General features: G+C 47.9%; 1 protein-coding gene across 5 annotated transcripts in view; it reads left to right on the forward strand.

Annotated features, from left to right (window-relative positions):
• LOC119436460 (PHD finger protein 19-like) overlaps positions 1-24,375 on the forward strand; it is a 127,255-nt gene that overhangs the window by 51,797 nt on the left and 51,083 nt on the right. For all 5 annotated transcript variants that reach the window (XM_049657930.1, XM_049657923.1, XM_037703312.2 and 2 more), the window contains one exon: positions 17,650-17,690. In XM_049657930.1, the coding sequence (XP_049513887.1) occupies positions 17,650-17,690 (41 nt within the window). The remainder of the gene's footprint in view (positions 1-17,649; positions 17,691-24,375) is intronic.

Consider the following 24,375-nt stretch of genomic DNA (forward strand, 5'->3'; position numbering starts at 1 on the left):
TAAGTAATTTTGTGTATTGTGTACAGTTATAACCTGAAGTGCCTTTGTGAGTCCTGCATCAGCTATCAATCATGGTATGTGTGCTGTACATTGACAGCTCCTTGCTAGAGGCCCTGAAAGACTTTTGGAACATAACACAGAAACGTTGCCGATATTTTAACGAGGCTTTTGTGAACATGTGAGCCAAATATTATTGCACTGCATGCAGCAGGAAATTTACAATTTCATGTCAAAAGCAGTCAACAGACGCTTGCTCTCACATCCGGAAAGTTCTGATCGAAAGCTAGTTGAAAGCAGATGGCCGACCAGCGCTATTGGCTGATTTTGTGATCGCGAGAACATTCTCAGTAATTCATAATTGCTAATTTTAAGTTAAATAAATGAAAAATGTATGTCTGGGATCTCAAAAAGATAGAAAAATTATTTCATCTTTGTACTGCGCAGTCGAGGTCGGCAGAAAACCAGATGGGATGATGAAGTTAGGAAATTTGCAGGCGCAAGTTGGAATACGCTAGTGCAAGACAGGGGTAATTGGAGATCGCAGGGAGAGGCCTTCGTCCTGCAGTGGACATAAAATATAGGCTGCTGCTGATGATGATGATGACTGCGCATAGCTGTGTCTGCTGCACGTGGCCTCCGATATGGCAGCAGCATGCTTTGTAGAGTAGCCTACTGTGGCCGCCACAGTGTGCCGTGGCGCTCAACTTTTGGCCGGGGCTTTGCCCTCTTGACTTCTCCGCTGTGTAGCTTCAAGTGCACTAGTGGAGACGAAAAAAGAGAGAAAGCCGGGCATCGGTGTGATAACTCAACTTATGATTGAAGGACTCGAAATTTTTTTTTTCATGCATGAGATTCGTGGGACGACATACTTTAATAGCGAGGCCATTTTATGATTAGTTAGAAAAGTGTTTCAGGTCTCATTTAAAGTGACTACTGTTATTGGTTGAAAATTCATTATGTAACTTGGGGAACAGGTTTTATGGTAATGACCTGTTCAAATTCGTGATGGCCTTTTCCTTGTTGTCATTTCAGAACTTTGTTTTAATGCTATATATCCATCTTTATATTGTAGGATGTTCTTTAAGGCAGTGTTTCCTGTTGTTACACAGATTATACTGAAAACCCCCCATTTTTTTTGTTTCCACACAGATTAGCTCAATGTATTTCAATGCAAGAGGGTTCTAAATTAGAAAAAACATAAAGGAGTACCTTCCTATCTTTGCATGCTGTAGTACTGGAATGCTGCTGTGCTGCCGTATGTTAGTGATGGACATTTTATATTATGTGGAAATTCACCCTTTGGAAAAGATAGTCGTTTTTGAGGTTAATAGTGTATCCACATTGTGGAAAAAATCAGTTTTCTATGCTTGATGGTGCATCAAATGACTACACGTCATGAATTGCTCTTGGCAGTATCTTGTCCACAATGCACATGGACAGAAAATGCTGAGCTATTTCTTCCATCCGGATTCAGTCAGTTGAACAATGCGAATATAATCTAGAATTGTTCCTATGTCTGAACAAGCACTGTCCTTTCATCAACAATACGATTTTCTGGGGAAAAAATACCCCTCATCGTTTACTTTGAAAAACAATAGCTATTGCAGCCAACAGCGAGTTTCATGCATGCAAAATTTACCTCATATACAAGGAAATCTCGATATAATGAACTTCAGGGGACCGCAGTACATTGTTCGTTATTCTGAAAGGTCGTTATTGTGAAAGCCCCAAAATTAACCATTCCGCCTATCAACCTTTCACTTCATAAGTTGGCACCATATGAGCTATCCACGAAAATATCGCTGTTAGCTGTCAGCCCACACTGTTGCTATTTTCCATTGATTACGCCGCCACGCACCATCGTTAGTAAGAGTGACGTGTGAAAAACAGACAGAGACATTGAGAAAACTGCTGACAAAAGGTAGCACCATGTCGCCTCAAAAGCGCAATATTTTTTGCTGTCTGTTTTCACATTCCTTGCCGTTGTGGGGTCTCACACGCACTCTTGGGACAAAGGAACGACAACACACTAGTGTAAACAATCAAAAGGGCATTTATTGCGCCTTTCATACACTAATGCACGCTAGTCGAATTACTACTCGAAGAACATTCACATGGGCGCGCGACAAATCAAGGAGGTCCGACTCACCGCGACCGGAGAGCGAGCAGCTATGACACCATTGCCTAGTCGTTCGTGTGTACGGTCACGTGAACGGTAGCGCGTTCGAACGATCCGTGTTCGTCCATGCCAGTGTCCTGCTCTTAGCCTCGCGAGACGGTCCCGCGAAGCGGGCCGGCGCACGCGCGAAGCGTTCGTGCATGTTGGTCGCCAATCCCAAGCCAAAGAGGAAGCGCCTTCGACCTTTTTCTCCCAAGTCACCCCGCCGTTCGGTGGCGTTAGCATCGCGACACTCGCGCCATCTCTCGCAACGCACCGCAACCACCAAGACCGGCGCCGGCGCCTAGCCATGCAGAGAAGCCGGATTACAGGAGATGCGCGCGAGTCGCGCGTCCCCACATCCCCCCAACCTTAAATCACTACACATACTCCGGCGAAACATGTCACACGGTCTATCAACGTGTGCGTCACGAACAAAAGTTAGTACATGCGACAGTGGCCGCGCCGAGGAAATGTCCGCACGTTATCCACAACATGCGAGCCAACATTGTCTCTGGGGTTCACCGCTGGCGTCCGTTGGTCAAAGCACCACATCTGCAGATTCGATGGCACGACTCCAGCCCAGGACTCCGGAAATGGCGACACAGAAGTCGGCACGAGCAAGCGTCGCTCGTGCCGACGCGCCCTGCCGGCGAGAGCCGCTGTAGCCGTTGGTGACTGCCGGCTCTTTTCCCAGCCGCCGAGGGTTGCTAGTCGGACACAGGCGGCCGCTGAAATCGCTGCGCCGAATTGGCCACAGGCATCTGCATCGCCTGGGGTAGCTCGATTGTAGTCTGGGGCAGCAGCGCTGATGATGTGCAGGTGACAGCAAACCAGGGGTGACTCCGCTCACGCTGCGTACACTCAACGCACTCGACAAACACTAAAGTAGTGCAAGGGAGAGGAATTTGGCATACGCATCACCCACATGGTACGATGTTGAATTCGGCTAGCAAAATTTCGGGCGGCATTTCAGATGCTAAGTTCACGTGAACAAAGCTTACTTTCTTGAGTCGAACGAGTAATTTCAATTCGTGCGAGGCGAACTAATGAGGGAAACAATGTGCGACACCTCAACAGCACAGTCCACCAGGTTGTGTCCCTCAACGTGCGACGAGGCGGCTTTGTAAAGCCTTAGGCCTAAAGCGTCGCTACCCTGAAAACAACCGGCATCCATAAATAAAAAACAAAATGGGCACAAGAACAGGCAGCCGCGAGGAGACGTTAGCTCTGTGAGGTGGTCCTACCCCACTCGGTGCACACAGCATCCGAGTTGACGGCGCCCATCGTCCCAGACGGTGTCGGAGCGCCCGGTGCCAGGCCGCAATACGAGTAAGCCCGTAGCGGCACCGTGGCCCGCGGCCACCCGGCTCCCTGAACCACGACTTCCGAAGTCAAAGAGAAAGAAGCTATTTACATAAATTCGGACCACCCACGAGACTTCCGTACTCACTCGCTTTCCTGCTTGCCAATGCTCCGCAGGCGCTAGGCCTCGCTCTCCCAGGATGCAGACCACGTGGCTCTCGTACCGACGAGTGTACTTTAACAAAACACTCGCGAAAAGGCTTAGCATGTTGAAAAGTTCAAACACGCTACAGCAACCGTCGCCTCGCTCAAGAAAGCACGCCACCGACGCTAGCGGTCAAAATCCACACTAGGAATACGCTTTGGTTGAAACAAAGGTTGTCTCGAACTGAGTACAGTGTAGACCGCTTATAACGTAAGTCGCCGGAGTCGCGAATATCTGCACTATAAGCAGTACCGCACTATAACCAAAGCAACAATTTTCAAGGCCCGCACATATGCAAAACAAGTGCACCGAGCTGCCACACGTATGCGTCAGTCGAGGAATGTGGCTAGAACGTTTGCATTCAATTTACAGTCGAATCTCGTTAATTTGAACCAAATCACGCGGCAGCGCCTCCGACCGGCATTGCTCCGGCACCGTCATAGAGTAAAAGCTTAGGAGAGACCCCTCAATGTCGCGCGCGAACAAAAAAGAAAAAAAATGCGGCGGAAATTTCACCCTCTCTCAAATGGCAAGGTCGCCGATTCTGCGTTGCGCCGAAACATGCGTGTACATGTCGACGTCTCAGCCACGCTACCGTCGCCACGTGTAGAAAATGGCAGTGAATCCTTCTTTCTCCTTTATGCTTCCTCTACTTTCTAGTCATGTGTTGGCCTTGCACTCTGCGGCTACGGCGCAGAGGGAAGCAGCGGCGCTGTCCCAGGCCGGCCAACGAAACTGCCCACGCTGGCAAACGCCCACTTCCTGATAACGGCAGAAAACGAAACTTCTGGGAGCTGGCGCCGGGCCGGCTGGAGCGGCGGGCGCGCACGGTGACAGTCGAAAGTGAGGGAGCTACGAGGGAGGGCGAGGGGAGCCACCGAAGCGGCGGAGTTGCCGAGGCGAAATCCGCGTCCCGGCCGCCCTCCTCCCTCACATTCCACGGTCTCCGCGTGCGCGCTTCGCCGTGCCGGCGCCGCCCGCTCCCTGAAGTTTCATTTACTGCCGTTATCGTGAAGTGAGCGTCGGCCGGCATTAGCAGTTTCGTGACCCTCGCTCGCTATGCGCGCCGTGATATTTCGCGACTCGCACTCAAGATTCTGGTTTCAGCCTCACTGGCTGTTCGTTCGCACCACGTTCCCTTCTCCTCCACTTCGTCTCTCTTTCTTCCTCGAGCACTCCTTGGGGCGCCCGTTTGAGGGGAGCGTTCGCTGTTTCCGCTGACTTCCGTACTCCCAGGCAGCCGCACTGTAACCGGTATTTCGTTTCCTGCAACTGCACTATAAGCAATACGTGTATACATGGAGTGCTATGGGAAAATTAATAGGAGTCTGAAAAGACCGCACTATATCTGGTCCTGCACTATAAGCGTTTATGTTATAAGTGGTCTATACTGTATAACTGGGGTCAAAATTATCGTCCAATGCCCCAAGAGGTCCACGTTGGGCAGCCAGATGTGGGGTCTCACACGCGCTCTTGGGACAAAGGAACGACAACACAGTAGTGTAAACGATCAAAAGGGCATTTATTGCGCCTTTCATACACTAATGCACGCTAGCCGTATTACTACCCGAAGAACGTTCACATGGGCGCGCGACAAATCAAGGAAGTCCGACTCACCGCGACTGGATAGTGAGCGAATATGTTCGCCCCATGCTATGACACCATCGCCTAGTCGTTCACGTGTACGGTCACGCGAACGTAGCGTGTTCGAACCATCCGTGTTCGTCCATGCCGGTGTCCTGCTCTTAGCCTCGCGAGACGGTCCCGTGAAGTGGGCCGGCGCACGTGCGAAGCGTTCGTGCGTGTTGGTCGCCGATCCCAAGCCAAAGAGGAAGTGCCTTCGACCTTTTTCTCCCAAGTCACCCCGCTGTTCGGTGGCGTTAGCATCGCGACACTCGCGCCATCTCTCGCAACGCGCCGCAACCACCAAGACCGCCGCCGGCGCCTAGCCACGCGGAGAAGCTGGATTACAGGAGGCACGCGCGAGTTGCGCATCTCCACACCGTAGACATCGCAACTGTCTTGCTCGAGGCAGACACCTGAACTGTGCCAAAGCGCAAGCGCGCGTAAACGACACCGTCGGGAAAGTGCTAAGTGTGACCGTGTGGCATCCCCGAGAGTACAGTAGTTACATTTCTCCGTGCACGTGGCTAGTACTAGGCACAGAAAGAAGGAAGAGATGTACCTTCGTTGCTAGGTGAAACTTTTCTGGGTGGAACATGCGCTCTTAAAACCTGATGTATCGTCGCCTCCGCAATAGAGCTTTAAAAAAAAATGACGGCGTTCGCGTTTTCTTGTGCGCTGTCTCAGGTTTTCCGAACCCATATGCCACGGCATCCGCTTTCTGCGCCTTGTCGTCTGCTAACCTACTGTTTCGGCTGCCATAAAGGATACGTGGAAGTCTTGGAATACCCAGATTTCGGAATATTGGTTCGTAGCAATGAGGCATTGTTAACATGACAATGAAGCTGAATAATGATCATTACAGTATAGACCACTTATAACGTAACCACTTATAGTGCAGGACTGGATATAATACGGTATTTTCAGATTCCCGTTAATTTTCCCATAGCACTCTATGTATATGCGTATCGCTCATAGTGCAGTTGCGGGACACGAAATACCGGTTACAGTGCAGCTGCCTGGAAGTTCGGCAGTGAACCTAGACGGCAAATGCTCCCTTCAAGCCACAAATGCCATATGTACTCGAATCTAACGCGCACTTTTTTTCCTATAAAACAGGTCCAAAAATTGCGTGCGCATTAGAATCGAGTACGACCCTAAATCTGCTTTACCACATAGCCGTCGGCATTTCAAAATGGCCGCCTCGCATGCGCGTCGAGCCTAGTTACTCTCGAGCCCAGCTACCGTAGCTTCCTCCATCAGCACACGTGCTTAGGCAATAGTCTACCATCTGTCTTCACGTTCTCTGTGTCTGCTCTATCAGCATGAAGTACGGAGTTCTTCATGATGCCGCATTTAAAAGGAAAGTGATCTTGTGTGCGAAGACGGATGGAAATCGGACCATATCAAAGGCGTTCGGAGAATCCGAAACTTGCGTTTGGGACTGGCGCAAACAGAAGGAGAGGATTTTCGCCAGCAAAGCAATGCGGAACGGTTTCAGTGGACTGAAGCAGGATGTAATCTGCGACGATCCCCTTTGGCGATACGATTGCCTTGGCCCTATCTTGAAAGCACTCTGCGACGAGGAAAGTCTGCCACGTGCCGTGTTTTCGCCGCTTATAGGTCGCGTTGAAGCAAGAGGCATTATAGCACGAAGGTCAATTCGTCAATCGAGCGTTTCGACCGTTCGTTTCCGCGGTCAACGAGCGAGATGTGCTCATGTTTGCTTGTGCGCGTGTGACACCGTGCTGGTTATTTTATTTAGTAAGTGACTACAGAACCTTGAGCACAGTGACAGCGACGGCAGAAATGCGGCTGGAGTGTCCATTATCACAATAAAATAGTTTTTTTGGTTGTAGTGCGGTACCGTTTATAGTGCGGATATTCGTGACTCCGGCGACTTACATTATAAGCGCTCTACACTGTATTAATAAAAGTTCGGTATTCTGATGTTCGTAGTACTGAAACACGTGTACATTGAAACTATAAGTCAGCAGGGGATTTCTGAAACGTTCGTTGATGTGAAAAGTTTGTTAATGTTGTGTTCATAGTAACGAGGTTTCACTGTACTCAAAGTGAATGCACTCGCAGAATAAACGCACCGTGCACTTTGGTCCTGTGCAGTCCACGAATGAATCGCCGTGCTGTAGTTACCCAGTTCAGTTCCTCCGGCTAGTGATTATAGTACATACCACCAAGAGCGATTTCTTGGTGGAAAAATTAATGCTTTCTGCGGCGATGCCATTGCGACAGCCAATCAAAACCTTGCATAGACAGTCAGACAGCTAGAAGCAAGTGAACCGGTGAATAGTATGTTAGCGCTACTTTTAAAGCGACGCTTTCTTTGCCTACCTCATTATCACCATGTTGGTGGTGGTGGCGGTCGTCATCTACATGTTTGTTGCCGAAATCCACTGTGCATTTATTATAGTGATGCGCCGTTTATTGCCAGCTCATCAAAGCTTTGCTTACGATTCCCACAGTGCGTGGCATCTTCATGATGTTTTTCTACTTCCAAGGCAACCATTCCATGACTGCATTGTCTGTTGCTCACTTTTCTGCCCGTCTTCTGTTTTGCTGTGGGGAGTATCCTTAATTTCATTTATACAGCTGGTTTTAAGTCAGAGGCCGTGGAATACCCATGTATATTGTAGGCTGGAAATTGTGCTGCCGGAAGGCATTTTGGTGTTTACAGAATCGGCATGCGCTACTGGCGCAAGCAGTACGGTAAGCTGCTTGCCACGGATTGGGCGCATCGCACCTTGCAGAGGTTGTGGGCCGTAAAGCTGCCACTGTTTGCGAATAGTCAACGTGTATGTTGTCACCTGTAGTAGTGGGAATAGGGCAAGCGCAGAGGCGCAAGAAGAAAGAAGTGCGCGCGCTAACCGCCCCGCTCGATAGCTAGCTCTCGCCGCCGTTTTCTCCAGAGCCCAGCCACTCTCATTAAACGTCGTCAGCCCCCTTTTGAAGACGCGTGGCAAAGTGGTGGAGGTGCTGGGTATTTCTCACTCATGCCACAGACTCCTCCTGGGAGCAGAAGCACCAGCCCTGTGTTAGTCCATACTCTCGTCCATCGGACCAGCCGCAGGATCCGGGGACTGCCCCCTGAAGACACCGTAGTGCTTCAGACAACCCCAACCGGTATGGAACGTGCAATGACGAACCGGTATACACTTCAGAACCCGCTGGTGCCGAAGCCGTTACATGGCGACGTCTTCGAAGACTGGATGACCGACTTCGAGCGCGTCGCCGAATACAACGAATGGGACGACGCGACTAAACGTAGGAATGTCTACTTTTGCCTCGAGGACGGCAGCGCGTACATGGCTTCAAAACCGTGAGGAGCAACTGACGTAGTGGCGCGAGTTCTGCCGTCATCTACTGGACACTTACGCCAGTCCTGATCGCCGCGAACGAGCCGAACGAGCAATTCAAGTCCGCGTCCAGCTTCCCAACGAAAGCGTTACCGCGTTCGTCAAAGATATGACGCGCCTCTTCAGACGAGCAGACCCTGGAATGACCGAGGACAAGAAGTTGCGTCACCTGATGCGAGAGGTGAAGGAGCAGCTCTTCGCTGGTCTGGTGCGCAATCCTCCGAAGACTGTCGCCGAATTTCTATCCGAGGCGGTCAGTATGGAGAAGATGCTTCTGCAGCGCTCTAACTTTTACGAGCGGCAAGTGAACGCGACTACGGACATGTCGACGGCCATCGGAAGCCACAATGACAACCTTCGAGACCTCATCCGCACCGTTGTGCGCGAAGAGATACTGAAGGTTTACGGCACCCCACAAGCCACGGTGAGCTCCATTGCGAGCGTTATAAAAGATGAAGTGCACCAAGCGCTCCGGTCCACCGTTCCTTTTCCTAACACCGCGCCTGCACCTTCTACCGCGCCTGCACCTTCTACCACGCCTGCACCTTCTACCGCGCCTGCACCTTCTACCGCGCCTGCACCTTCTGTAGACCACCGTGCGACCTACGCAGAAGTCTTGCGACAGCCTGCTTCGTCCCCGCCGCTGTTTGTTCAGGCCGCTCATCCGGTTGCACTTCCACCAGCCCAACCGGTGCCATACATCGAGGAACGACGCACGCCTCCACTGTTCCCCCATGCCGCATTCTCCGGTTGTGCTTCCGCAAGAGCAACCGGTGCATTACGCCGATGATCGACGCATGTCCCCTCGGAAGTCAGACGTTTGGCGCACTCCGGATCGCCGTCCTCTGTGTTTCCACTGTGGCGAGGCAGATCATTTGTACCGCCAGTGCCCATACCGACGCCTCGGGTTGCGGGGCTTTTCTGCCTATTCGCCGCCACCCCGACTGGGCCACCGACCTCAGGACATTGAGGATTATCTGGCTCAGCAATGCATGCCACCGCCTACCGGGCGGCAGTCACGCTCGCCGTCGCCAAGGCGATTTTCACCATCGCCCCAGCGGTATTCGAGCGGACGGTCGCCAAGTCCCCGCCGGGAAAACCAACTACAGCGACCTTTGGGGGCGAGGCCGCTGACAGTCGACGCACTGAAGACCTCCGATCGACGCGAGTAAAGAAGGGTACCGGTTCGACATCAACTGCAGCTGAACGGAATGACCGGCTTTCGCTCGACATACCGGTGGTGATCGACGGTTACGCGGTTAGCGCTTTAGTGGATACCAGAGCGGACTATTCTATATTAAGCGGGAAGATGGTGACGTTTCTGAAGAAAGTAATTACCCCTTGGCATGGCTCGCAGATTCGTACGGCTGGCGGTCACGTTGTTACTCCACTGGGATCCTGCACGACAAGAGGTTGAATTCGAGGATCGACATTCATGGCGAGTTGCCTTGTCCTACGCGAATGCTCCGGCGACGTCATTCTCGGAGTTGACTTCCTGCAGGAATACGGCGCTGTTATTGACTTACGGGGAGGTGTTGTCACCTTCTCAGCCGACCAAGCAATCGACGCAAACGACGACAAACGATGTGACGATGCCCTACGTGTTTCCGTTGAAAGTGTTACGCTTCCTCCACGAGCCAGTGTTCTAGTCGAAGTGATGTGTGGTGGAATGCGCGAAGGTGGAGTGGTCGCAGAAAGTAACTTAGCGCATCTGCTGACGCAAGGTGTTTGTGCGGCCAGGAGTGTGCTACAGCTTCGTGATGGCCGATCTAAGTTGCTAGTCACCAACTTTAGTAACGAGCATCGACACCTCTTCCGCGGTACTTCGATAGCGTTTGCCGAAGAAATAGAACACGTTGCGGAATGTCTTGTCCCTGAACCAGTGAGGCTGGCTGACAAGTCACAGGGCACCGTCGACATTAATTCCGAGTTATCTAACGACAAACAGGCAGCACTGCACGAGCTCTTGCTTGAATTCAGGGCATGCTTCGCAAGCTCGTCTAAGGTACGCCAGACTTCGGTTACAAGGCACAGGATCATCACATGCGACGATGCACGCCCGATACACCAGCAGCCTTACCGCGTGTTGGCAAAGGAACACGCAGCGATTCGTACGCAAGTACAAGAGATGCTTGAAGACAGCGTGATCGAACCTTCCAACAGCTCATGGTCGTCTCCGGTCGTTCTTGTCAAAAAGAAAGACGGAATGCTACGCTTTTGCATCGACTACCGGAAGCTCAACAACGTAACTAAAAAGGACGTGTACGCACTGCCACGTATCGACGACTCGTTAGATAAACTGCGGCGTGCCCAGTACTTTTCGTCACTCGATTTGAAAAGTGGATACTGGCAGATCGAGGTAGACGAACGAGACCGCGAGAAAACTGCCTTTGTGACTCCCGACGGCCTTTACGAATTTCGAGTGCTCCCTTTTGGTTTGTGTTCAGCCCCAGCAACTTTCCAGCGAATGATGGATAATGTCCTCGCTGGATTGAAGTGGCAGACTTGCCTTGGTGTATCTTGACGACGTAGTTGTCTTTTCTGAAACATTTGAGCAATATCTTCATCGCCTGCGGCATGTGCTAGAAGCACTCCGATCGGCTGATCTCACGCTTAAACCAGAAAAGTGCCACTTCGGTTATGAAGAGCTCAAGTTTCTCGGACACGTCGTCAGCGCCAAAGGAGTTCGACCCGATCCCGACAAACTTGCCGCTGTAGCAGCTTTTCCTCCTCCTGCCGACAAGAAGGCCGTCCAACGCTTCCTGGGCTTGTGTGCGTATTATCGCTGCTTCATCGACAACTTCTCGAAGATTGCGGAACCCCTGACTCGCCTTACCAGGAATGACACGCCATTTGCCTGGACGAATGAGCAACAGGCGGCCTTCGCTGAACTACGCTAACGCATGCAGTCAGCACCCGTCCTGGCACATTTCGACGAAGAGGCTGACACCGAGGTGCATACTGATGCCAGCAACATCGGCCTTGGCGCAGTACTCGTCCAACGTCAAGACGGCATTGAACGAGTAATAGCCTATGCTAGCCGCTCGCTGTCCCGTACTGAGGCGAACTACTCTACTACAGAAAAGGAGTGTCTCGCGGTCATCTGGGCGATCACGAAGTTTCGCCCTTATCTCTACGGCCGTCCCTTCAAAGTGGTGACAGACCACCATGCTCTATGTTGGTTGGCGAACATACGCAATCCTTCAGGACGGCTGGCACGGTGGAGCTTGCGGCTACAGGAATTCGACGTCATCATAGTTTAAGTCTGGCCACAAGCACGAAGACGCCGACACGTTGTCGCGTGCTCCCGCCGAATCTGTCAGTCGACAGTCAGAGGACGACGACGGCTTCCTGGGTGCCCTTACTACGTCGGACTTGGTCAAATTGCAGCGTGACGATGCTGAAATTCGACCTCTCATCGACCACTTAGAGGGCCGTCAAACAACCATACCACGCCATCTACGTCGGGTCTTGACGTCCTTCTGTCTACGAGACAATGTGCTGTACAAGAAGAACGCCCGCCCGAATGACCGAGCCTACCTCCTAGTAGTTCCCAAAGACTTGCGGGACGATATTCTTTTCGCTTGCCACGACGAGCCTACATCTGGCCACCTCGGCTCCTCACGAACGCTTGCTAGAGTGCGCGAGATGTATTACTGGCCCGGACTTTCGGCAAGCGTCAAGCAGTATGTTAAAGGCTGCCGTGAATGTCAGCGACGAAAGTCACCACCCCTGAAGCCCGCCGGGTTATTGCAACCCATTGAACCACCTAATAAGCCATTCGACCAAGTCGGCTTGGACATTCTTGGGCCTTTTCCTCTGTCAACCGACGGCAACAAGTGGGTGATTGTCGCCACTGACTATTTAACCCGCTATGCCGAGACAGAGGCGCTCCCACGAGCCACGGCTTCTGAGGTAGCGCAGTTCTTCATGTGTCACATTGTATTGCGCCATGGTGCCCCAGCCACTGTTATCACAGATAGAGGAACAGCGTTCACGGCACAGCTCACGGACGAAATTTTTCAACTAAGCAACACCAGGCATCGAAAGACGACCGCTTACCATCCGCAGTCCAACGGCCTTACGGAGCGATTAAACAAGACCATCACAGACATGATCTCTATGTACATCGACGTCCAGCACAAAACATGGGATCGTATCCTGCCTTATGTGACCTTCGCGTATAATACCGCCGTACAAGAAACAACTGCGCTTCACACCATTTCGCCTTGTCTACGGCCGCGAAGTACAGACGATGCTGGACGTTATGCTTCCGTGCCACGACGCCGAGCACCTAACTACTTACGCCGAAGAATTTGCTCAGCACGCTGAGGAAGCTCGCCAGCTCGCGCGGCTGCACATCGGTGAGCAGCAACACGCAGATGCACGGCGCTATAACATCCGTCACCGGCAAGTGCGCTACAGTCCCGGAGACCAAGTGTTGGTGTGGACCCCTGTTCACCGCCGTGGCCTTTATGAAAAGTTGCTCAGCCGGTATTTTGGCCCCTACAAAGTGCTGCGCCGCATTAGTGACGTGAACTATGAAGTCGTTCCAGACAGTGCGGCGCAAACACGACGTCGACAACCACCTAGTTCTGACGTAGTTCACGTCGTACGCATGAAGCCCTACGTGGCGCGTTCGTGATTTTTACGCTCCCATTTGCACCTAATGCACTTACCTCTCCGTTTCTAGAGAGGTAGAGAATTGTTTCTAGCTACGCTGCTGTAGCTCTCGCTGTGTTCTGTGCGCGAGCATCTTCATTGAGCGTCTGTTGTTTTTTTTTTTTTTTTTTTCCTTTCCCACACCACTTCTTGAGCATCGAGCCGATGCTCTTTCCGAGGAAGGGGGGAAATGTCACCTGGTAGTAGTGGGAGTAGGGCAAGCGCAGAGGCGCAAGAAGAAAGTGCGCGTGCTAACCGCCCCACTCGATAGCTAGCTCTCGCCGCCGTTTTCTCCAGAGCCCAGCCGCTCTCATTAAACGTCGTCAGCCCCCTTTTGAAGACGCGTGGCAATATGTACACCCGTGAGCAAAAGTACACGGACCTGGGGTTGCGCGATCAAGCCAATTTTTTTCCTTTGCCTGTGAATGCAACTACAGTCTTCAGGACTCAGTCCAAACTTGGCATTGTGAACTTTTCAGTGTACCTGGTAATTCCAGTTTATGCTTCGTAATTACGAAGAAATTCAGTTTTTTCATAGACCCTGTGTGTCCGCATAGGTATATAGCACTTTTCTTTTCTTTTTTCGTCAGTAATGCCTTACTTTTAAGTTATTGCTAGGGGTCTTCAAATAGCGAAGTTACCTAATTGAATTGAATATGAATATTTGCAAAAAACAATCTTTCAAGTTAAAAAAAAAAGGGTCAAACAATCTAGTTTAAAAAAAAAGGGTTGTGTCGAGTCCATTTGCTAAAAAGAAAAACAGAGAGAAGACTATTTAGAATATTTTATATTCTTGTACAGCATTCTTGGTCAATGACAGGTAATTATTGAGCATTATTTATATGTGCCATGCATTTGCACTGAAATTGGTGCTTCACTTCAATCGTGGCTTTCCTGCAGCACAATCATTGGGGACAGTGATGATTTGCATAGGACTCCATTAAGTGTTATCCCTTATATTCGAACCGAAATCAATATTTGACAGTTTCGAATAATGAATTCTCCTAACAAATACCAAGTGAACAACTAAGATTATTCGATTCGTATTCGAAGTTCCAAATATTCGTACACCCCTAATTTTTGCTCTTTCAAAAAAGTTTCCATAAAATTAATGCCACATATTAAACACACCTCCCAACTTTCCTTCTGTATTTTATGGGGGTATTAAAAAAAAGTGTGTTCATTATGTGAGTAAATACGGTAGTTTGTGGCACCATCTATACGGAATAACAAGAACGAGCTAACATTCGTAATCTGTAGCCTCCAAGTTCTGGCAGCACTCATTGGCTTGCCACGCATGCCGCCAGATCTCAGAGGCCATGTACAGCTTGTGGGTTCTTGGTGTCTCACAGGAGACCAACCACCGCGGGTTCGAGCTTAGCGAGCCACAGGGCCGCGTCAGTCGTCGCCTCCAGCACCGCTCGCGTGCGAGCTCAGAGGCCGCAAGGGGCTACCGAGCGACGCACGCAAAACACAGTAAAGCCCTGAGTTGACGGAAACCGTTTACTGAAACCGTCGGCACCAGCACTGCACAAACGCCCGCACGGAGGGGAGCCAAAGGGGTCCCGCACCAGGGCGAAAATACAATAACAGGCGCCTATAGCACGTCGCGGCGAGAGCACAGGCTCAAGCTGGGACACGCCGCTAGGAAAAGTCCCGGCGGCTATGCTACCAATGGGTCAACTCGCGAGAGCACGGGCAATATCCTTCGGCTTAGGCTTTCGGCAAGTGCGGCTCGGCGGGGTACGACCTCGCGCGAGCACTAATGGCACCGCTCATCGGCTTAGCGTCGGGAAAGGATCAGCACAAAGTACGCGCTCCCCGCACGGGCAAAGGCACCGTGCGCGAGCTCCAGTCCTAGTCACAAAGGTGTCGGCGGACGAGAGGAAAGCATGAACGTACCGTGCGCTGGTCCCGGAGAGAAGTCCACGCTTCGCCGCTAGCAGCCGACAACCGGCCGTGTAGTGACGTCAGCGCCCCGCCCTCACCGCCAACCGCCTAAAGCCCCTTGATGTTAGAAAGTAGCGACACTCTCCCCCACGCGCGCATGGCACCTACCTATGTAACATAGGTAGGTGCCATTTAATGTGATGTAAAATTAAGCCTCATTTTTATGTCGCAAAATGTAACATATTTATTACATGAAAGGCATTGGAGATCTGAAACTATTTACCACCAAATGAGTGGAGTGACATGTTTCTGTAACAAGCAGCCACAGCACATCAGCTGCACTCGTGACTAAGATATTGTATGTCGTCTATACTGGAAGCACAAATATTCATATTTAGTTTGTGATTTGATTTAAACTTGCGTCCACAACTTGTAGTTGTAATATATGAAGGAGAGCTTCCGTTGAAAACATTTCATATCAAAAACAGCTGCCCTGTGGTAGACACGGAGTGAGACCTCTATGACTGCACTGCTTGCCTAGCTTCCGCAATGTTACCTGCTTGTGATGTGCAGGTTCTTTCGGTTAAGGGTTTCAGACCCTTAAACGAAAGACCCCTGAGGCTGAGCCTCCCAGAACCCAATTGAGGACAAAGCCGTTTGTTGTAGAACGCACACACAAAACGTTTAGTATAACTAGAACGAAAAGAAAACCATAAACCGAACACACAAAGATAACATGAAAGATGTAGCTAGAACGCTAATGATATCAGGCAAGTTCGGGCAGGCTGCGCGTGTGAGTATGCACTACAGTCTCGACACGGCAAAGCGGAGATGAGACGATAAGAGAGGTGGCGTCGTTCTCACCAATGGTCGGGGTGTCGAATCGTTGACCGATCTACCAGAGCGGAGCAGCTCTGGCGTGGAGAGAGAAGGCAGGTGGCTTGGCAGCACGGGGAGACGGCGGCGGCGTTCTAGCTGGGCAGCTGGTTGTGGAACTCGGGCCCGTGACCCGACAGCTCTCGTTCTGCCCACGGGCGCAGACGCTCGCCGCCCTCGGGCAGCAGTTCCCGAACGGATGGAGTAGCGATGCCCAGGAATGGGTTGGCAGGAGGCCCCGGCCGGGTGAAGTCCTGTGTGGCTCGGGTCCGGAACCCAACGGCCGTCTTAAACCTCTGATCCAGTGGCCGACCTTCTCCTCGTGCCGCTTCTGGAACTCCTCTCTTCTGCCAACGCGGCTCGTTTTTCTACCGCTCTGGCCGATTTGTCGTTTGGTCATTGGCCGCTCAAAGCTCCGTGTTTTCTTGTGATTGGATGCTTTTACTTTTATTTTCTTCTCTTGCGCCGCGCGTTCACGTGTCGACCGCTCTTCGACATTGTCGTCTTTAGCCAACACGGAATTCACCTCGGAGCGCGCACTCCTTGTCGTCTGCTTCTCGTCTCCTGAATCCACCACACTGTGTCGCGCACTTCACACACCACACTGCTTTGTACAAAACGGAAATGGTGATGAATTGTCATGAATGCTTTGCTGTTGAAGCTTCATGACACAAATCTAAAGCAAATACAAGCACTAGTTGGGAACAACAAACGTGCCAAACAGTACAAAATGATGACTTGATAGATCTGAAGCGGGACGACACCCACTTTGGCAACACTGTCATGTATAATATTTTTCTGGCGCTGTCGTCTACTCGCCTCGTTCGTCATTTGGATGCTCTTTGCAGCTGGATGGGCTGTAGAATCATTATCTGCGGAACATTTGTTTGCTGAGCCCTGAGCCATCCATCATGTGGATACACCATTACGGTATCATTTATCGTAATAGCGTGTCAGCTGAGTACAGTGTAATTGACACAATGCTATGAGCTAGCGAAATTGTAATACAGACATTTTATGATATACATTGTGTTGTGTAAATAAGGGAGACATTTATAAGGAGCTGCTTCAGCTAAACCATTGACTTGGTTATGTTTCATATACGCACAGAAGTGGCATTTCGTAGTGCACTTTGTTTAATATCGTGTTTGAATGTAGTATTTGCCTGCTTTGTCCAGAATTAAAGGAAACTGCATATTATTTGTAACGATGCCAGATGTGTAGATTTTCTTAGCTGCAAAATGATAACACCTCAGTCATGGCTACAATGAAACGTGGTGCTCATTGTGTTTTGCTTTAACAATGTCGATGCATCATGTCTTACAGTTGACAGTGCAATTCAGCTTTCGGTCCCACAAAACCACAGGTGGTCTGTAGTTCTGAATTATTATGGATGCAACACAGAATGCACCTAACTGTAGTATGCTACTTCAAGTGCAAGCAAGCTAGTGGTTTAGATGGAATAGTAATTTATGCTTGGTTGCCTTGATTGGAGTTTTGATTTTTTGCTTTGTGTGGCATTGACAAGGTGAAAGAAATGTTGCTTCTTTATTCAGGCACCCCGGTACAAATGTTCAAGCTTGGCTTTCCATATAATGTAAGTTTCATCCAGACTGTGTTAATAATTGTATGTTCCTTTTGGTGCTCTTTTACGTCAGGGCTGTGGGAATATGTTGCAGTAAAATAGCATTTCATCATGATAAAATATTGTGTTATGACTGCTGTTCTAGTTCTGCACTTAATCACTTTATCACTATCATTTTTTCTAGTTCTACACTTTATCACATTTCAACAAAGCATGAGTATTCTGCATTAAGCCTTTTCCTGAAGGTCATTTTTATTTCTTACATGAAATTAGGTATACACACCCTGTTTTATGCGTGACTGAGAGTACTATAATCCACAGTAAAATAATAATAATTAAGAAAACAGTTGTCACCCATCATTACATTCAGAATATCAAGTATTACACTTGATATTCTGATATTACACTTGAAGTTGTGTAGCATTTCATCTTTGTGCCTTTATTGTTTAAAACTTTTAGATGCAAGTGCTCTGCAATAGTTAGCAGTCATATTAAGGTTGGAAATTGACCTTCATAACAAGTTGCCTTTCATGTGAAGTCATGTTGCTTAGTTCAGATAGCCATATTGCCATTTCTTGAAAGATTACACTTTCATGAATTTTCTGTAAAGTTTACAAATTCAGGCTCGTTATGTCTTTTTGTAAATGTGTCAAGTTTTACAAAAAATAAATTGGATTTACAAAAAAGTTTAATTCGTCTTTCTCCTACCATACCCTTGGAAGTCTTCTGATTGTGAAAAGACATTAGAGCATTACCTTCTTTCAGAAAGTTTATTCAGACAAGTTTCTCAAGCTAGCAAAATCAGCAACGACCAATGTCGCTGAAAAAGTCATTGTGATCTAAAAACAGTGTGTTACTTGTCAGTTTGTGTAATTCCAAGTTTGCTCTTGCTGGTGTGCTGTGTCTGAATGTAAACCATCATTAACAAAGTGCGTATGTATCTCACAAAAGGTGTGTTGTCAAGGCAATCTCTTTAAAAAATGTGTGCTATTCCCCCCTCGTCCCTTTCAGTGATGTGTCAGTGGGATTCTTATTAATTTTGAAGTTCACAGAGGTATGTAGTTGGTACTTTCTACTGTTAGTTTAGGTTGCCATGATAACAGCTTTTGATGTAGGTAAGAAATCTGCATTTGTACAGATCATTCCAAAGATTGTGCATCAACTGGAGACCGGCTGTGTACTAGACCAAATTGAGGAACAGGGTGCATAGGTGCTAAGCAAGCACACTGGTGTAGCCGCTTGCCTTGCACTAATGAGTGCGCACAATAAAGTAACTCATTATAAATGGTAAAGAAAGCAAGAAATGGTGACCTGCTGATGTGTATAACTTCTATCGCATACATGCCATTCAGTCAAACACACAAACACTATGAACACATCAGAGTTGGGCGAGTTGCTTAGCACCATTCGTTTGTCTTCTTTGATCGTGGTTTTCCTAAGCCAATGTGCCCAAGATGGACTACGAGCAGAAACTAGTTTCTTGTGCTAGTGTTCACAGTGGGACCTGCTCAGTGGGCACAGCGTTGTTTCAGTTCTCCCTATTGTGATGCTGAATTTAAATTTTTATCTTGTTGATCAAACAAACTGTTTGTAAGAATGTGGTAAACAAGGACTTTGTCTTTCAAGTACGGTAAAACTTCAATTTAACGAACTAGTATGGGAACCAAAGGAAAGTTTAACTGAATCTTGGCGTAACTGAAGCATCCCTATAACAGCCAATTATGAAGACTAAGAGCATGTGTAGAGCATTAAAATAAGACTTGAAGCATTATTGACAGTTTTGATTCCTAGCCTTGGATAGCCACATTTCTATGGGTTTAAAAATGCAAGAATGTTCGTGTACCGGGCATTGGGTGCACATTAAAGAGCCCCAGGTGGTCAAAATTAATCAAAAGTCCCCCACTACGGGGCACACCTCATAATCATATTGTAGTTTTAGCATGTAAAACCCCAGGATGACATCTTTTTTTTTTTTTGTTTCACGGCATTAGAATACTTTTGTTACAATTTCAGAGTTGCAGGCATATTTCAGTGACCTACACTGACATATGCCGAAACCGATTGCAAAAAGAAAAAAAGGTTTATTTTTTCACACTTGTGCTTTCTACAAGATGTTACAAGATGTTTTCTTGCTCACCTGCCTGGCTACAGTTATTGAAGGAAAGTGTGACAGTGTTAGAGGCGACGTCGCTGGGCAGTTTTACTGCTGGCCATTTTCATGAATAGGGCCAGGTGACCTTGTACAGGTGTTGCCATGTTGCGAGAAAGTTCATAGAGCTGAAAGTCTCTTCATGCCAAGCAAGTTCAACTGAAACTTTGGGGATTTTACATTCAACTAAGGAAAATGGGGAGCTTCAGCTGCTTTTAAATGTGCACAGAAAACTTCAGAAAGGGGCGTTTTCTGCCTATTTGCCCCCACAGGCAATTGTGGGGGCAAATAAGCAGTGATAATCCCACATCTAATCCCTATTTTACGCACAGAAAAAGAGAGAGAGCAGCTCAAAACTGGTCGCCTGTGTATAAAAATGAAGCTAAGCTGTGTGTAAGTACAGGGCAGTCTTGATTTGTTGTTACAGCATGTTTCCATTGATTTGCAGTCCTCGCCATACGAGTGGTGTCAGAGTGAACACCGGACTGCGGGAAATTTTTAGAGAGACAAGATCCCTCTTGCCACCCGAGCAGCATTACAACTGTAGATGCAGCATTACAACTACAGCATTACAACACACCATGTGAAATGGGTTCTAGGTGTCTGTAAATTTTCCACTGACATGCCATTTCTTTGTGGCTTGGTTGAACTAGCTAGACCGCTAGATTGTATACAGCTGAATATTGTTATAACAGAACTGGTCATAACAAACTAATAGATATAGTAAATTGCACCTGAAGTTTTCATATGAATGGATATAACGAACCATTTTTCAGTTCATTATGAAGATTTACTGATCATTCTGTGCCGATTAGGCCAAAATCTGCCGGCACGTGACGCTGCTAGTAACTCATCTAAGAACTAATGGATATAACAAAGTACTAATTGGAATTGTCCTTGAAATTTTCAAATGAGCACATACATTTAAAATTTCAGTTTAACAAAAGGATATCGTATATATGCATATAACGAACCCTTTTTTAGGTCATTATAAAAATTTGCTGATCATTCTGTGTCGATTAGGCCAATACCTGGCCGTGTGTGACCCTGCTAGTAACTAATCTTATGCGGCAGTTCAGAACGCCCTAGAAGCCACCTGGCATCGTGCCAAACCGGCCGCATTGCTGAGGCAGTGGCTATAACCTCCAGTATTTGGCGGTGCGCCGCGCGCTACACATCTTGGAGTTTGTGCAGCAGCGGTTCTACTTCGGCACACTGTGCTTTGGTTGAGTGTCGTCTGCTATCACGCCACAAAAAAATTCGAAGAGTGAAGCACTAGCACACAATGTGTGCTATGCAGTTCTTGGAGATTGCTCAGCTTATTAGCATTTATTCAGCATCCTGCCTAAGTGCTGCAAACCTCTGACTGTGTACAATTATCGAAGCTTGATGCCTGTGTAAAGAAATTGATTCTACTGTTAATAAGCATCTTCTTGCATTATTCAGTGAGTGCTGAATGAAATCTGATGATTGCAGTGCTCTGTCAGCACGCTCACGAAACACTGGTAAGCTAAGTGATCGGTTTATGATGGAAGAATGAATTGGCACATGCACTCTTAATTTACTTCTTATGTGGTGCATCATGTGCTGTTGCATTGCTGTCAGCTTATCCATTTTTAACTATGCCCACTCCCAATCTTGCTAGGCAATGTTGGCTGAAAGCGCAGTTATCGTTTATAACAAAGCATTTATGGCTCCCCCTTTATTTTTGTTATATTGCAGTTTTGCTGTACAGTAGACTCTCTTTAAGACGAACTCGAAAATTTAACTCGAAGGGACCATGAAAATTTGTTCGTTTTATCAGAAGTTCGTCTTAACAGACGAACTTTGTCTTACTTCAAACGGTAAATGAAATAGACTTACAACGGGGTCAAAATGACATAAAAAGCCTTTATTTATCTGAACTTAATAGAACACTGTCTTCAAGTAGTACTCTTGCTTGGTTTCATCCAGTTCGTGACGGGTGTTTGTAATTTCTGTGCAAATTGGCGAGCAGCCACAAACGACGTCATCTCACATAATGACCTTAAAAATCCTGTGCCCTCGTGTTGCTGGAAAACGTTCACTAAGTAGTTCAAGCAGGCATCTGCTGCCTCACAGGTCATCGGTGCAGGCTCCAAGCTAGCGTCCTCGTCATCTGAATTATCCTCTAAAGACACCTCAAGGACCTCTCCAATGAGAGTGTCTACTGTGTCTTCTCTGCACGTTGGCACATCTTCCTCAACACTGACATAGATGCTCATGTTGGTGGCCAACACCGGTGGCGCGATCACGGTGGAGAGCCTTTAGGACCCGTATGAAGACGCGAGGTTGCGTGCTCCTGCTGAGAAACGGCATTGGCCGGGAGAGTTTTTCCTTTTTTTTTAACTTTGTTTCCTCCTTTTGTTTTCGCCTCTGTCCACGGACGATGTGCACCGCAGGCCTCCAGTAAAGTGCCTCGATGCGTGCACCCCCGGGCGCGGTGCATTGAGGCACCCTAGCCTTCAGTCACTCTGAATGTTCGTCTTAATCAAAGTGTCTGAGGCAGTTTGTCTTAAACGGATTTTTTTGCATTGAGTCTATGGCAAACCAAACAAACATTACCATGTTGTTCGTTATATGCGAGAATTTGGCTTAACCGAGTTTGTCTTAACGAGAGTTCATTGTATATGTGGAAGAAAAGGCAAAAAAAAAAAAAGAGCATAGTCGTGTTTTGCACTGGCACTCGTGTATTCCGAATGGACTAGATTCGTTCTGTTGCTCCTTGTGTTTGATACCATATCTTCAATGTTATAGAAAGCTGCATCTAAGTTTTAATTACTACTTTTCAGATTAGTATGTGGCTGTTGGATACACAGTGTGCTCCTTCTAGTTTTTCTCTATTTAGTGCTATCCTATACCTTACCCTCAATTGTAGCATGCTCCTGGTTGGAAAAGAGAAAAATGCAACTCCCTCTATTGGAAAGTGCATTTGCTCTGTTTGTGTGGGTCATGTGTGGGCCTAGTAGGTTATTGAAAGTGAATTGCATGTAGTAACAGTGGTCAGATGTGTTTCATATTAGCTTAGGCATTCACATTTTGTAACTCGCCAGCCAATTGGCTTCCTAAGCTGCGTGTAGGTAATTTAAACCCAGTCTAGTGTGTGTGCCTTGACTGGGCTACCCTGAGGGCTACCCGGCAGGTAATTTATTTTTCTCAGCTGCTGCCCAAATACTAACCTGTATGGGGTTTGTGCAGAAGAGAAATTATATACTGATTAAGCACTTATAGTTTTCAGCAACATGCCATTTGTGGCAAGCGCATGGCGGTAGCTGTGCTAAATGCCTTGGCTTTCCTTACTGAATTGCTCCATGCCTGTGTTCTGCACTCAGCAACTTTTCTGCACTCAGCAATTTATAGCATGCAGAATGCATGCAGGGTGCCTCTTTGCATTTAGAAAATGCTACTTTTGGGGCATACTTGAAACTGATGTTAACAGGAAGACCTTCTCTTTGTGGCCTATTCTGATGCATAAATTTGAGCCAGTTTTTTAGAGAAAGCTTGTTAGAATTAAGCGAGTATAGGGATATTTGTCTTGCTTTTCTGATAGCTTAAGTAGGACAAGCAACTGCAGCAACAAGCAACAACTACAGAAGGAATCTTGAAATTGCCTGGGCATTCTTTTGATGCATGCAGTGTATTCGCTGTAGGAAACTGCGATGGCTATAAACACTAGGATTATATACTAGGGACTAGTGAGCAGTCTAAAGCTGAAGATAAGCTGGTATCAAAGAAATCCTTTGTGATGCAGCTAATGCAGAGTGATGTGATGATGCAGGTGAGCCACAGGAATGGGATAAAATTAGTGGGGGTGCGAATTGGATCAGGATTATAAGGAAAGACAGCAAACGACGACTTTGCACTACATTTTTTCCTGCTATTCTGTGTTGGGAAAAGGTGGTCGTAGTGCACTTCAGGGACTTGCACGCTTGGTAGACATTTTCAAAGTGTTACTGAACCTTATTAAAATATCTTTGTGTACAGTATCATGCGACCTTTATTTTCATGCGATGCACCACACACTTGTCTTGAGGACATTTCCCATTGACATGGGACCATATTTTGTAACCTTCCATTTAATTTCAAATTGCTCTTATCATGTATTTCCCTGAGTGGCCGATCCCAGCAATAATGACGGTGCGGCAGCATCTATACCAAGTATGAACCAGTGACAAAGGGGGAAAAGAATGTGAAATGAAATAGATCATTCAAAAATATCGCCCCTGATTTCCTGCCCGGATGATTTGTTATGAGTGTTATAATAGCTGTTTATTAATGTTTTTGCATTTGCTTTGTGAATCTTTGCTTGTGCACTGAACCCAAAACGCTTGTAGCTACTTTGGAATATAAGGGGTAGTCATGATGAACTGTTTTTGATCACCGCACAGTTGTGCAGTTCTGAAGCACCGCAGTAATTGTGACGAGCTGGGGTTCTTTAACATCGGCTCGTGTCTAAGTTCACAAACATTTCTGCATTCCACCCCAAATGAAATGTGACCGCTATTGCTGGGAATTGAACCCGCAATCTTG

This window comes from Dermacentor silvarum, chromosome 1 (genome assembly GCF_013339745.2).
Source record: "Dermacentor silvarum isolate Dsil-2018 chromosome 1, BIME_Dsil_1.4, whole genome shotgun sequence".
Taxonomy (NCBI): domain Eukaryota; kingdom Metazoa; phylum Arthropoda; class Arachnida; order Ixodida; family Ixodidae; genus Dermacentor; species Dermacentor silvarum.